At 38.6% G+C, this 14,091-nt stretch overlaps 2 protein-coding genes across 10 annotated transcripts in view; both read left to right on the forward strand.

The window, feature by feature from the left end:
* Positions 1 to 1,779: 1,779 nt before the first annotated feature.
* On the forward strand, positions 1,780 to 7,538 carry arpp19a (cAMP-regulated phosphoprotein 19a). Its single transcript, XM_044096769.1, has 3 exons — positions 1,780 to 2,053; positions 4,730 to 4,852; positions 6,206 to 7,538. Exons 1-3 carry the CDS (start codon positions 1,997 to 1,999, stop codon positions 6,374 to 6,376), a joined length of 351 nt encoding a protein of 116 aa, XP_043952704.1. The 5' UTR covers positions 1,780 to 1,996; the 3' UTR covers positions 6,377 to 7,538.
* A 1,642-nt stretch (positions 7,539 to 9,180) lies between these two features.
* myo5aa (myosin VAa) overlaps positions 9,181 to 14,091 on the forward strand; it is a 63,425-nt gene continuing 58,514 nt past the window's right edge. For 4 of the 9 annotated variants that reach the window (XM_044096770.1, XM_044096795.1, XM_044096774.1 and 1 more), the window contains exon 1: positions 13,550 to 13,674. In XM_044096770.1, the coding sequence (XP_043952705.1) occupies positions 13,642 to 13,674 (33 nt within the window). In that variant the 5' untranslated portion in view covers positions 13,550 to 13,641. Of the gene's footprint in view, positions 9,473 to 13,549; positions 13,675 to 14,091 lie in introns of those variants that run through there. The other 5 variants (XM_044096785.1, XM_044096814.1, XM_044096806.1 and 2 more) reach the window with 3 other exon arrangements.

The raw sequence follows: 14,091 nt of genomic DNA on the forward strand, positions 1-14,091 counted from the left end.
TTGTACTGTTACAAAAACCACTTTATTGGAACTGTTGCAATAGAATGAGTAACATTAGTTTAGTGTTTACACGTTCACTTTTCAATTTACTTACCATCAGTTTATTTAATATTTAAATTAATATTTCAGTTACTATTTGTGGCGTCTGTCATGCTAAGATGATGTAGTGCAAACTGTATATCATAGTGTGTATTTTTGACATTACTATTCAAATCTGAAAAAAAATATATATCTATATCTTCTAAAGCAATCTTGGTATTCTGTTGTCTCCTTGTTTTCAATTTTCACAGTGATTCTTCACCTTTAAATGCACCTAGGGATGGCCCAATATGAGATTCACGGGGGCTTTTACTTTACCTTTAGTGAAAACGCACACAGATCAACATTATGTTGCTTTCACATTAAGCGTACATTTTTTGTGTGAGGAAAAATGCACTTTCAGCCAGCTGACTGATGGTGTTCAGTAAGAGTAGGCGTTGGAATCCTTAAGATGAGCAAATAAGTTGCTAATGAGCCAAATTTTTCATGTAAACGTGTTACAAAAAAAAAAAAAAAAAAAAAAGCAGTGTGGGAGTGTGGTGAGGTTTTTCTTTTTTCTTTTTTTCACCCTATAGCAGATGGTATTTGTTTTGAACGCAGCCCAACAGTCACACTTGGTAGAGTTGAATAAAAGCACTTACATTTTCATCCACCACTAATGGATTGATTTTCAAACAATAGGTACGTGTAAAATGTGTAATTAACTTTTTGTTCTACGGTTTTATATATCAAGACAGAATATTTTGTTTGTTAGGTTTTAAAATTGAGTACATGTATGAACATAAGCACACAAAAGACTGCCTTCATTTACTAAAAAAAATAGATGGAAAACAACAGGGGCTTCCTCCATTATGGGGGGAAAGCAATTGCTTCTGGTTAGAGGTTAACGATAATGATTTTTTAAGTCATTTTATAAATGCATGTAGAGCCTATCCCTATTTATTCCAGTAATTGCCAATTACAACTTCTATAAATAAGTGTTTACTCTGTACTTTAAAATCATGAAGAAGCTACAAAACAGATTTTAAACTTCCAGTAAAGAATTAATACAGGGGAAAATTAGGTTTGCCAAACACTTTCAAAATCTGTGATGCTTCTTTGATGTTGGCTGAATTGATTGAGGAATACAAATATAGAAATTCTTTAGCATGCTGTGTAGAGCATGACCATTAAATAACTGCTAAACTCTAAAATGTACCATTTTAACAAAAATATTTGTAATAGCGACATATATTGAATTGTTTCTATTTGAAATTGCATTCCAGCAGCCATTTTATCCTTAATTCGTTTATTAAAGTGTGGCACTTATGGATTTCCATATGGTAGAGACCCGCGCGATACCTTATGCCATGTGTCTGTGGAAACAATGATTATTTGAGCCACAGGTTCTGGACATTTTGCTAATGTTCAGTTGTCCATCTACTCCTCTGCATAGCGAAGCATGCTAGAGTTCAGAGAGTGCACTGCAATTAAGGTCCGGTCGATTTGCAGTGGTAATGTCTTCCGAGTGCGAATGTAATGATATCGTGGGAGGATGACTCATGGTGACCATAAGGAAATATAATTCACACCACACATGCACAATATTCCTTTTAAAAAGCGAAGAAAACAAGCTGCACTGGTTAATCAGTACCGCATCCTCCGTGTCCGAGGATTAGCGTCGGGATTTAGTGACAGCACATGGCCCTAACAGCTGATCGGGTTCACATTACGCAATGTCAATCTTGAGCCGAGAGAGGCGCGCGCGTCATATGAGCTACCCGAGCGGAACTGGAGCGCGCGTGGTGTCTCCGCCGCATGTGACGTAGAATATTTTGTACGGGAGCGAGCCTTTTAGCAGCCCTGTGTTGGTGTTGGAGAGAGAGGGGGGTTAAAAAAAAAGTCAGTGCAGCTAATTTCACGATCATTTGTGAACCGAGTGGACAGTGCCTTGGTCGAGCTGAAGGCTGATTTAGACATGTCGGAGGACAACGACGAAACCCAGACCGCAGAAGAGACACCGGTGGAGGAGACGGTAAGCATAGATCGGTGTTAGCAGAAAGATTTAGCCGTTGACTTTTTTACAGCCAAAGCTGCCTTCTGACGTTTAGCTGCTTTCTACCCGCGCTTGTCATTGTTGACACTTCCTTCAAAGCTAACAGCTAACCCTCCAGGGATTAATATACAATACCCCGCTTCCAGCTATATTACTGCATAGTGCTCCGTCTTTAGCAGATCTCTGGAAATGAATGTTCCCGTCTGTGTGGTTGTCACGAATGTCAGAGCATAAGCTAGCGTTAGCTGCTAGCCGTCAGAACATTCTCATACAGTCAAACCAGCCACTAACGTTAGCTTAGCTTAAACCCAGCCTGGCACCTATTTCTCTCCTGTTCAGTTTTCTAAAACGTAGTTATCTGTTCAGGTGTTACACACCTGCTCAACATAACCTTGACGAGAACTGTTTCTACATTCCGCGCGAGCAGTTTAGTGGGTGGTTCATTTGTCACGAGGAAAGAGCTAGAAATTTCTGATACATCGATGTTAATTCGGTTAATCTGATTCGGTTTACATCGTGTTTTTGAACAAATAGAATCACAGGATTAATCGTTGTTTTAGCAGAGGAATCACTGCTTAAATTAATTTGTTGTTACTAAGTTATATGTCAGTAAAAATTTTAAGACTTGTGAAAACTGTAAAAGCCATAAATGACCTATCAGTCAAGTGATACAGAGCTAATGTGTGTAGACTGAAAATTAACTTAATCAGTATTGCAAAATCCAGAACTCTGTTTTCATTTTAAATATCTCTTTTTAAACCAAAACATTTGAAATGTTCACCAAAAGCAAAACATTATTTATTCAATTTTAAGATTTTAGTTTAGACATTGCCACGAAACTTTGGACTTTATATCAATTGTTATTCAGCCAAAATGTCAAGTTTGTTTCTCTCTTGTACAATGACAGAGTTCTTCCTGCACCTATAATTTTGCTTTATTATTATTATTATTATTATTATTATTATTATTATTATTATTATTATTATTGTTTTGGTCTTCAAGGTATCACAATAAAGTGAAAGTTTATTTCAACACTTGTAGGGTTGGACCATATATCAATTTTAATAATTGAAATTACTATTTTTGAAGATTGAATTTTTGGAAAATGTGATTTTTATTTTATTTTTATTTTTATTTTTTTACCCCACCAATGCGCTCCTTGGGTTTCTGTAATTCAGAATAATGTCAGCTCGCCCAACTCCCAGCATCTTGTTTGACAAGCCTGTTTTACAGGTTCTATCAATGTTGAATTCAGGTCACGTCCATAACAAAATATTAGGGTCAGACTAAGATTATTGCTATTATTTTTCTTACAAAGATAAAGTTATAATGTTCCAAGAAAGCAGTTGTTGTAATACGAAAATAAAATCATAATATTATCAGAATAATGTTGTAATTTTATGAAAACTCCATCACAAAAATTAACAAAAGATACATTTTTTCTTATTAAAACGACATTTTCTCTTAATCTTAAGACATTCCTCTCATAACATTTTTCTTCATTTTTCTAAAATTATGACTATATTGTTGAAATTATCCAAAATTCTTGTAGACAAACCCTAATACTTCGTCATTCAAATCACAGGATAGATGATTGAAATAAGTGCAACTTTTTGAAAATATTTTCTTATTTGTAATTTCTTTTTTTTTTTTTTTTTTACAAAACAAAGCAAGAAAAAACCTATTAAAATCAGATTTGATATAGAAAAAAATCAGAGATTTCACCCAGAGCAAAAACATAAACATTTTTGTTTTGTTGATATTGTTTTGAAAAAAGCAAAAAATATCTTTGAAAATACATCAAAATCAATCAAAAATTGAAGGTACGGAAATTAAAAATGTGAATTTTTGGGGGGTGTAAAGTAAAATGTGAAAGTTGTGACACAAATCTGAACTGTATCGTCATAATGAAAACTGGCTAAATTTCTGCTGTTGTTTTAGGTATTGACATGAAATATTTCTTTCAATTGTTGTCTAATAATTAATTGTTGATTAAGTCACTAATTGACTTTTGAAGTGGTGCTTTTAGCCAAAAGGGCATGTTAGCTACTGTAGAAAATAATACACTCTCACAATAATAATAATAATAATAATAATAATAATAATAATAATAATAATAATAATAATAATAATAAACAGAAAACATTGTGGCATAAAATGAATAATCTGCTTGAATTAATTTCCAAGGCACACATAGCGATTACACTCTGAAATAAACATTTAAAACTTGTAAATGTTACTTATCACAATGGTTGCTTGGTATTTTTTTAACTGGTATGTTAAAAAATACAGATATACGTAAAACTGGACTGATATTACTAAGCTTATGTTGTATTCTGTCCCGTTGCCGTTATTTATGCGTGCCAGTTAAAGAGAAAAATGCTATTCATCTTCAGATAAATTAGGCCAAAGTTGTGACTTTGTGCCCTAAATATTGCTAACAGGAAGTAACTAATTTATTAAGAACTGAATACTACTGAAACAAAAACAAGAGTCTCTTTGTCTTTGACCTCCTTATTTCACTCTTTACCAGGTATGCTCTATATTTCATAAAGTTGATTAAAAACAAGACGTATCTCCTCATCGAGGAGCCATAACATCTTGAATAGCATTTATAACATTAAAGATTTAGCTTGTGTTTCTGCTGGTTTTCAGGAGTCACAAGACCAGGTGATCAGTCCAGAGAAGGCAGAAGAAGCTAAGCTGAAGGCCAGGTACCCAAACCTGGGGCACAAACCCGGAGGTTCTGACCTGCTTCGCAAACGCTTGCAGAAGGGGGTGAGTCAGTTTTATTTTTGTTTGTTTTTGTTTTTTAGATATTACTTTGAAAGGTCGGTGATGGTTCTTAATTCTCCCTTTTTTAATTTGAGATTTTTCAGCTCAGAATTATGTGGTTGTTCCTTGACGTCAGGTTTTTGTAAAACTTTAACCAAAGCTATACAATGAATTTGAAAAGGATGTATCTGACTATAGTGCTTGCTGCTGCTGAATAGAATGCTTGTTAGGAAAGACAAACTATGAGCAGTGAAACTTAAAGCTTCCCATCAGCATGATGATGGAGGGAAAACGTTCATAATATCTCCTGCGCGGGCTCCGTTTACCAGTAAGACAGCAGTTAGGTCTGGGTTTTATTTATGGGTGTCAATATAAATCCATGCTGAACATTTAAGATTATTTGTAAAAAAAAAAAAAATTAAAAATAGATAATATCATTTATAAATTTTTTCTTCTTCTCCTGCTTTGGTTTGTCATGTAAAATTCCAGGTAGACAGTGAGCTATTCAATAAATTACAACATTATTGAAATGTAAGTTTTATTCCAGGAACTTTATCACTAAGTGAGACACATTATATGAGTTTCTTGCACACAGACTTGTGTTTTCCATGCTTTATCTCTGTTAATCTTGACAATTTTTCCCTTGCAGTTGATGAAAACATTATGTTTAAAATTAGAATATTACATCAGAACAATATTTAAAAATCTGAATTTCCCTCAGCCTGGCGGTCCACCAGGCTTTACCTATGACCCCACCAGGCTAAGCATTGCTTATTTTTTCTAAGTCTTTCTAACTCTTTCTCTTAAAACATGTTTGCATTTTTCTAAGGCTTCATAGTTGGTGTTCAAGTATTAATCTCAAAATCTTTCAATGACGCATAATTATTCAATATTTTCAAATTTATTGTCAACTTTAAACATTTTGCAACTGAAAAACATGATGGGCTGGGGCGTGTGGTGGTGGCGTACCGTCGTGGGTTTGATTCCCGGACCCGGCGACATTTACCGCATGTCTTCCCCCTTTCTTGTCAGCCTACTTTACTTATAAGGGACACTAGAGTCCACAAAAGACCCCCTGGAGAGGAGAAGAAAAAAAACAAAAACATGATGAGCTGCTAGATGAATGACTGCCGTTGTGCCTAACCAACGGGTTTTGTGAGTTTTCTGGGGTAAACGTTGGAAATTATAATTCAGGTGTGAAATGAAAAGTGTGCTTAAATTTCCAAAGGTACATATAATCTTACAATGAGCAGAAAGCACATTCTAATTTATTGCTCCCATAGTTCCTGTACTTCTAAAATGTTTGCCATTGTTTCTATGAAGTATTATCCACTCTTGAATTTTCTTTCCCTGCAGCAAAAATACTTTGACTCTGGCGATTACAACATGGCTAAAGCGAAGATCAAGAACAAACAGCTGCCAACAGCTGCGCCGGAGAAGACGGAGATCACAGGGGACCACATCCCCACCCCCCAGGACCTGCCCCAAAGGAAACCCTCCCTGGTGGCCAGCAAGCTGGCCGGCTGATCCACATGCGTCCTTACGACCGCCCACCTCATCACCCTCCATGACCCTGCTCCACCCGAGCCTCAGAGCTGTAACATTATCCACTCATGCACCCCGACCCTCTTTCCACTCCACACCAGCCTGGACAAACCCAAACAGAACCAAACGGTCAGCAAAGTGGCCGGCTGATGGCTTCTTATCATTTTTCATTTCAGCCGTTTCTGGTCGAGTCCCTTCTGTTTTCCCCACTTCACCTTTTTCTTTGCCCCTTCTTATATTTTCAGTCTACTTCATGTAAGATACAGAGAGAGCGTGTTGATTGGTCTGTGGTGCCCCTTTGTACGGTAGGACTACTGAGTTAGGACGGGCGAGCCGCAGAAGCTGCAACACGCGTATCTGGAATGCTTTAGCGTAAAGTTCAGGGTTCCTCAGATGAAGATGATTTATGCCTGTAGCTGTACGCCTGTATATATTTGTCCATGTTTGGCACAGGGAGACGGGACGAAATCAGCCCGTTCAGAACATTTTACATCCAATCGGCGAATTTTTCCGTCTGTACGTTTGCGAGACGAGTCCCTCCGACCCGGAGGGAAATCTTTGTTTAGACGTTTTGCTTCCTTGTTCGAGGACGTGTTTGGACGGGAATCTTAACGCAAGCTTCACCGCTTTCCCCACTCGATTTCATTCTAAGAACGGGCAGGTGTCGAGGCAGACGATGCGGTGTACAGACGCGCTCGGTGATTCATTCGGGGCGAGATGTGTTCGCTTCGAGACTGAAGGAAGAACTTTTTGGGGTTTGGCCCGTATTTATTGGGCGCAGCTGTGTTCCTGCTGGAGGTTACAGTTGTCTTGAGTGAATCATCGTGCTTAAAGAAGGGGAGGTGAATAGGTGTGGGATACATTAAAGATAAAACCCTGTAACTATGTGGTTGACCAGTCTGTCTATATATATATGATATATAAAAAGTGTACTGGGAATACATAATGTAATAAGTTAGGAGGAGTAACTATAGGTTGCAGTTTTATCTTCAAAAAGTCCTCAGCCCTGTTTTGCTTTTTGAAGCGTGACCACCGACCGGCGATGCTAGCGTGACATCTGTGTGAGCTCTGCATGTATAATATGGCTGCCCCGCTGACACAATGTGCCATTTTGTTTTTGTAAATAAAATAGTTTTGCACAAATGTTTCTTTGTGTTCTGTATTTTTGTCTTTTGCTTGCAAAAAAGAAAGAAAGTTTCTTTTTTGCAAGCTGAAGGCTTAAAAAATGCGACCAATTATTTTCTTGTTTTTTTTCTCGTAAAATGCAGGTAAAGCAAAGAGTCTGAAATTGTCTTTCTTTTCAAGCTAGAGTTTAGGGACGCGTCGCAGAAAAGTTGTTTCAGCAGTGCTGTTCAAAAAGTGAAATGCATTGATCAGTTAGCGATATATTTCAGACTTGTTTACTTTTAATTATAATAGCTAAAGCTAATGATAAGCCACTATTTATTTTCTCTCAAAAATTTTGCTTTGTTTTAAAAGAAAAATTAAAAATTAATAGATATTATTCGATGACCCACATTATCATGGGAAAGTCTGATGACGGGTGTCCAGCAGACACAAAGAGGGATAAAAAAAAAGGGATTTCCTAAATTGCTGGGTTTCAGACAGCTGTTTCCAATAATATATGTGTGTTTTCCATTAGTGCCATTTTGTAGCTTAATCAAGTAACTGTTATGTTGAGTTGTTATATATCAAAAATCTCTTAAAAGCAGCATTCAGCTTCTATGCAGCACAAATCTGGAACAAACTTCCAGAAAATTGCAAAATAGCTGAAACAGAGTTCCTTTATTTTAAGTCTAGTCTAAAGTCCAGCTGCTTAGAGCTGCTTTTGAACCAGTAACTGAAACACTGACCGACATATCTGATGTGTATGATTTTGGTCATGGCAGTCATTAAAATGTAATGTTTATTCAACTGTTGACAAAATACAAATGACTTTTTATTTTTGTGTTTTTATAATGTGAAGCACTTTGAACTGCCTTGCTGCTGAAATGTGCTGCACAAATAGACTTGATTGAAAATGAAATTTTCTTCATGATATAACACCTTAGAGACTTGAGGGAGGGGTTGCCAAAACTTGGAAACTGCAGCTGGGAGGAGGAGCTTCATGTGGAAGGCGGGGCTAGGGCCAACCAGGCGTTTTTGACAGCGTAATGGTTGTCATGGAGATTAAAGATTAAAGAATTTCTCAAACATGCATGAAAAAATCAAGGAAAATGGTTTTGATGAGGAAATAACAACATGATGTATAGCTAAAAGAAAACTTTTTTTCATAATATTGTCCCTTTAAGTAGTAGAGGTGCAGGGACAAAACAACAAACCATCCTTAAACAACTGCAAACCCATCTGGAGGAAGATTTACTATTTAAAGAGCCCCACCAGAACCAGGGACACTGTTGGGCTGAGAAAGACTTTATTTCCGCATGAAGTAAATTTTACGTTTAATTTTGAAAAAAAAAAAATAATAATAATCAGAGCCTAGAAGAGTGGTCTCAAACTCCAATTCTGCAATGTTCTATGGAGCCTGGCTCCAATATTAGCTTCTTAGCAGAGCTTTAAGAACAGTGGAGCATCACAATAACAGAACATTTTAAGTTCTGCGACTTCTTTGAGGTTTGGAAACCCATCTCTCTTTAAAAAAACATTTAATGCGACCATTAAACCTGCCCTTCAACATAATTAAAACCTTTGCACCTCAATTCTAAACTTAACCCCTTTTTTTTTGTTTGTGTACTTCTAAATCTTGACCAGGGGGAGACGCTGTTTTCTCACTCCTCAGCAGTTGCCTCCGTTCGGCTGAATCACTTCACCCATCATCATTCCCAGAATGCACAGTGAGACGCTGAAACACGACCAGCCTCTGGACGCGCTGCTTATCATGGCGATATAACATCTTTTCTTCCCCCTCGCCCCGAGACCTCCCGGCAGCAACTCAAGGGTTTCTGCCTCCGCTTCATGAAAACACACGCTGCGCCCGGTGCAGAGCGGAGAGCCGCCGCCGCCGGAGATTCATTCCAGATTGGAGGAAGGACTTAGCGACGAGCGAGCGTCATGGCAGCGTCGGAGCTGTACACAAAGGTAAAACAAGTGGATATTTCTATCTGCTGTTCCGCAGACAACGGCGTTAGCTTGTGGGTTAATAATGTTTGAATGGGCCTCCTCTCGTTTGCAGGTATTTTCACTGCAAACGAGCTGACAATACTGAGCGTCGTTGTAAACATAGAGTGCCTTTTAAAATGAATGAAAACGCTCCTCAGAAGACATTTTTGTGTGTGTGCGTGTGTGTTTGAAGGTTGCTGACAGGGGACACTGGTAATAAACAAACGCTAGTTAGTGAGTCAGTCCACACACAAAAAAGGCACCTTTTATTCACCAACAAATCTTCGTATTCGACATTTAGCTTAGTTGTTCTCATTGATTAGCTTCTAGGTATTTTCTGGCCGCTCCAAACTGAAGCTGGAATGATGCAAAGGCGGTGCCAGCCGTCATGGAGGCCCTTCACTCTTATTTCCCTCCGCTGTTAACAGATTCATATATATCACTAACTAGGGGAAAAAAAATGACTATTCGCTCAACCGCTGCAGTGCCAGTGTTTTGTGTCGCGGTGTGAGGTGAGCCTTGGAGGGAGCTGGGTACCGCCGAGATGCTGCGTTGCCAAACCCTGCATTCATCCGGATGGTGTGTGTAGCATCCTTAGCATCCGGAGTCTTTAGACCAGATGAGGCCTCGGTAGAGTCATATGCTCAGTAAGACTGCTGCTGATGCTGACCAGGCCTGTTTCAGATACAAGCAAGCAAGGTCATGTGCTCCTGATGGGAATGAGGATGAGGATTGCAAATTTAGTAGCAGAGATAAAGAAAGTGGTGTGTTTGTGTGAAGGAGGGGGGAGATGAGTCACCCCATCCCCTCCCCTCCTCTCTCTCTCTCTCTCTCTCTCTCTCTCTCTCTCTCTCTCTCTATCTCTCTCTCTCTGTCTTTCTCTCTCTCTCAGCTTTGACAGCTGGTGTTTCCAGCTTGGTTATTGGTTATTTGGTGAAGAGAAATCATGACAACGGCTGCTGAGATTTCTGACAGACCTTATCAAGTGTTGTATTTTTCGAAATGCGCTCCGGGAGTAAAACTACGTGGTGATGAGAGAGTACTTATTTCTGCTACTGCAGGAGTTCCCTAAAATACAATAATATGGAAGACGAGTAGCTTTTGGAAATATTTTACATTATTTAAAAAAAATGTCAAAGTTGAGATCAGATTGTTTGTTTTCCTGAATTTTTCTTTTGTGATTGGTTTGCATGCTTCTTTTTCTGTCATATAATCGGTAAACTTCTGTGACGGTGAAGTCTGTCCATCTGAGACTCACACCACTTCTCCGGTTTATGTTGCCAGGTTTTCCTGAAATCCCAGCCGTATTTTCACATGGTTCTCCACGTTTCTCCTATAGCTGTACCGAACACATTCAAGCACATTGCGATTGATTGAAAACATTCAAATAAAGAGGGGAAAATCCCCCCAAAACACGGAGGTACGTTTTCCGTATGCCTTATGTGACGTCGCCACAACTTCGTCACGTGGTCGAAGCAACTTGTAAAGTGCATTGAAAATACACCTGATGGTCATTTTTACAGCAAAAAGTTTTTTTTTTTTTGTTTTGTTTTGTTTTTTTATATATATATATAGCTGTGCAGAATATATCGGCATTAACATGAGTTATTTTCCAACATGTTGGTATCGGCCTCATAGGTGAAACTGGGCCGATATTAACAACCAGTGGTGGTTTCTACTTGTTTTTTTAGGGGGTGGGGGCTGTTAATCTAATATTGACATTTATTTATTTATTTATTTATTTATTTATTTATTTATTTATTTATTTATTTATTTATTTATTTATTTATTTATTTGTATTTAACTGAAGTAGAGAAGCAGTGTCATGCGATGTGGTCAATAGGTTAGGGAAATATATTTATATAGTGTCTGTAAATATCAGTAAGAGACCATGACAACGATCTTATTAACGCATACTTACAGCTCAAATTTTCACATCGGTGCATCCTGACTTTTATTCTTCGGTCATCACACCAATCTGTCCACAATGTGTGATTTCTACAATTTATAGATAACTTGACTTCCTCCAGTTACTCCTGAGCAGAGACTGGATTTAAATGAGTCTGCTGTCTGGACTGATTGACTCTGATTGCAGGGAAGGGTTTCGGGGTTTTCTGTTTATGCTGCTGGTGGGAAGCCTAAACTTAGCCTCTGCCTTAAACAGCACATTGCCATTAACAAGTCCGCCTCTGATTTCAGCGCCACTAACTGTGACTTACCTTTTCAGCTGTGGAAAACACTCTCCTCTTTGTGCTTTCTGAGGCAGGCCTGTGTAGGAGCTCATTGAGGAGGATTAAAGAGCCCTTTGAAAACGCTCGCACCCACAAATGCTCATCATTAGACCCAGATCCAGTCTCCAGGGTTTAGGGTCTGTCTGATCTGTTAGCTGGTGCGAAGTGAAGGTGAGTCGGACCTGAAGGTCTTTAAACTCGACTCGGGTTTTTTTTTTCTTGTGGAGAACGAGTCAGGATCAAAAATAGAACCAGGCGCTGAGAGTAAGTGAAGCTGAGCTCGAAAATAAAAAGTAGAGATGCCCAAAGAGGGAGGATGTTTCCATGGAAGTGCCTGAGAGCCTCCCCTTCAGAAGATGACTCAAAGAGGAAGCCATTTTTTTTGTTTTTTTATGGATTCCTAAAGCCCCGCATTGATTTATGAGCTTTAGCTATGAGAAGACTATGGCTTCAGCAGATTATTGTTTAGCTTTCTTACAAACTCAGCGTTGGAGGAAGGTTGTGAAAAAGATGCTGTGACTGTAAAACCTCCTAATTGGTATATAGAACATTTGTCCAGTAACTCAGCATGGAGGGCTTAGATGGCTAATTAAAGTTATAATAAACTTTAATATTAGTCTTAGCAATTGTTAAAAAAAAAAAAAAAGTATGAAAGTCTTCTTGTGCCAGTCACCAGAATTTTTTGGGAGATGTAGAGTATAAAGTCTGGAAGCAAAAATGGTTTTTCAGTTGCCTATTTTGTGTTTTTCAGACGCTAAATTACAGAACTTCATTAATTGAAATAACCCTGGAATAAACATACCGGATGAGCTCTAGGTGCTTCGGTTATTCTTCTAAAAACCAGGATCAGCTGATAGACGAGAAAACACCTGCTGTTACATCACTTGTTGGGATGGCGCCAGACTCTCAGGATGTTTGACCGTTTTGTTTTTGTTTTGTTTTTTTCTTTAAACCCATATACAGCGGTGATACTAAAACCGCTTCATTATTGCTCTGCACCAGAACATAAAACGGTCATCGAGAGGTCCGGCGAGCGAATAAGACCCCTGATTCTGCTGTTTGAAGCAGCGATGGATGGATGTAATGTCGACCGAACTGCAGCGACAGTAAAAGTAGAGGAGGATTTGGACAAGGTTCAAACCCTCCTCTAACTAATCTTATAACTAATCTAACTAATCTCACAACTTTATGAGATTAGTTAGAGCTGCTTTTGCATGAATTACTGCATCAATGCAGCATGACCCGGTTGCTTTGACTACTACACGTTTTTTTTTTAAATCTTGCGTAATATTGTAAACATAATTACAACACTGTAAAATTACAAGAAATAAAACTAGAAATATTTCACGCTTTATGTGTAATTAATCAATTTAATATTTCAATGTCACTTTCTGAAATAAGCGACGAGAACAACGGAAACTTTTGCAATATTGTAATCTTTCAAGATGTACCTGTGCACTTTAAAACAGCATCATAAGACTGATAAAAATCATAATTTTGTTCCACTAAAAGTTTGTGAAGTAGCTTCAGAAGAAGAGAGACATTTAATCCTTAAATTGGACTTCTGTTCTATTTTTTTATTTCGTAACGTTTTGATTCTGCAGCCATGTTCATCACATCTCTGTGAGCGCTGCTGTTGGCTCCCGGCTCATGTGATCGACGAAGGAAGCCGGGATGTTTGTTGATAGGCAGACGGGACGGCCAGTCATGTGTTGCAGGAACCGTAGGGAACGTCCATGAACCGCTGCTTGTGTCTGCAGACACAATGGGACGCTTCTGCTCCAGAGCTCAGCGCTCCAGAGCTTAGAGTCCGGTCCTTTTTTCTTTTTTTTTCTTACCCTCCACACGTGTGGCCGGGAGCAGAAGGAAAACTAACCGGATGCAAAGGATGAGTTAGAAGTTGGCTCTGCTCACAAGATGAACCGGGAGCTGGAGTATATGTTCGTTCAAGTAAGTTTTGGCTTGTTTTTTTTCTTCTTTTCTTTTCTTTTAATGTGTCGAGTTACGAAAACTCTCAGACTTCAGTCAGAGAAACGTTCATGTTTCGTTTTGGATGCGGTTCGGTTTCACAGGTAGCTATTTGTCGAGTGTTTTGGAGACGGTTCTGTTCTGGTGGTGAATTTGGTACCACCTCTGTAATGGATGGTACTTTAATTACTCCAGTCAGGAGGACCAGATTCCAGTTTCAGCCTCTGAAAACTGAATCCAATGGTGAAATTGGTGAAATGAAATCACTTTTTTTGCGTTTCGTTTGTCCATCTTTAGGTTTAGCGGCAGATAAACTGTACAAAAACTCTGACTTTGTGCTTCCATCCCATTCCCCTGGCCTTCTGTAGTCCATCAAAACGGACGGCGCGCCTCTGAGAG

The sequence above is a fragment of the Gambusia affinis genome, linkage group LG02 (assembly GCF_019740435.1).
Source record: "Gambusia affinis linkage group LG02, SWU_Gaff_1.0, whole genome shotgun sequence".
Taxonomy (NCBI): domain Eukaryota; kingdom Metazoa; phylum Chordata; class Actinopteri; order Cyprinodontiformes; family Poeciliidae; genus Gambusia; species Gambusia affinis.

Excerpts from the sequence above, each read along its gene's own strand:
- arpp19a (XM_044096769.1), top strand. The coding sequence starts at position 1,997 with ATGTCGGAGGACAACGACGAAACCCAGACCGCAGAAGAGACACCGGTG. Across the intron at positions 2,054-4,729 it reads AGACACCGGTGGAGGAGACG|GAGTCACAAGACCAGGTGAT; the intron begins GTAAGCATAGAT and ends GCTGGTTTTCAG. Across the intron at positions 4,853-6,205 it reads GCAAACGCTTGCAGAAGGGG|CAAAAATACTTTGACTCTGG; the intron begins GTGAGTCAGTTT and ends CTTTCCCTGCAG.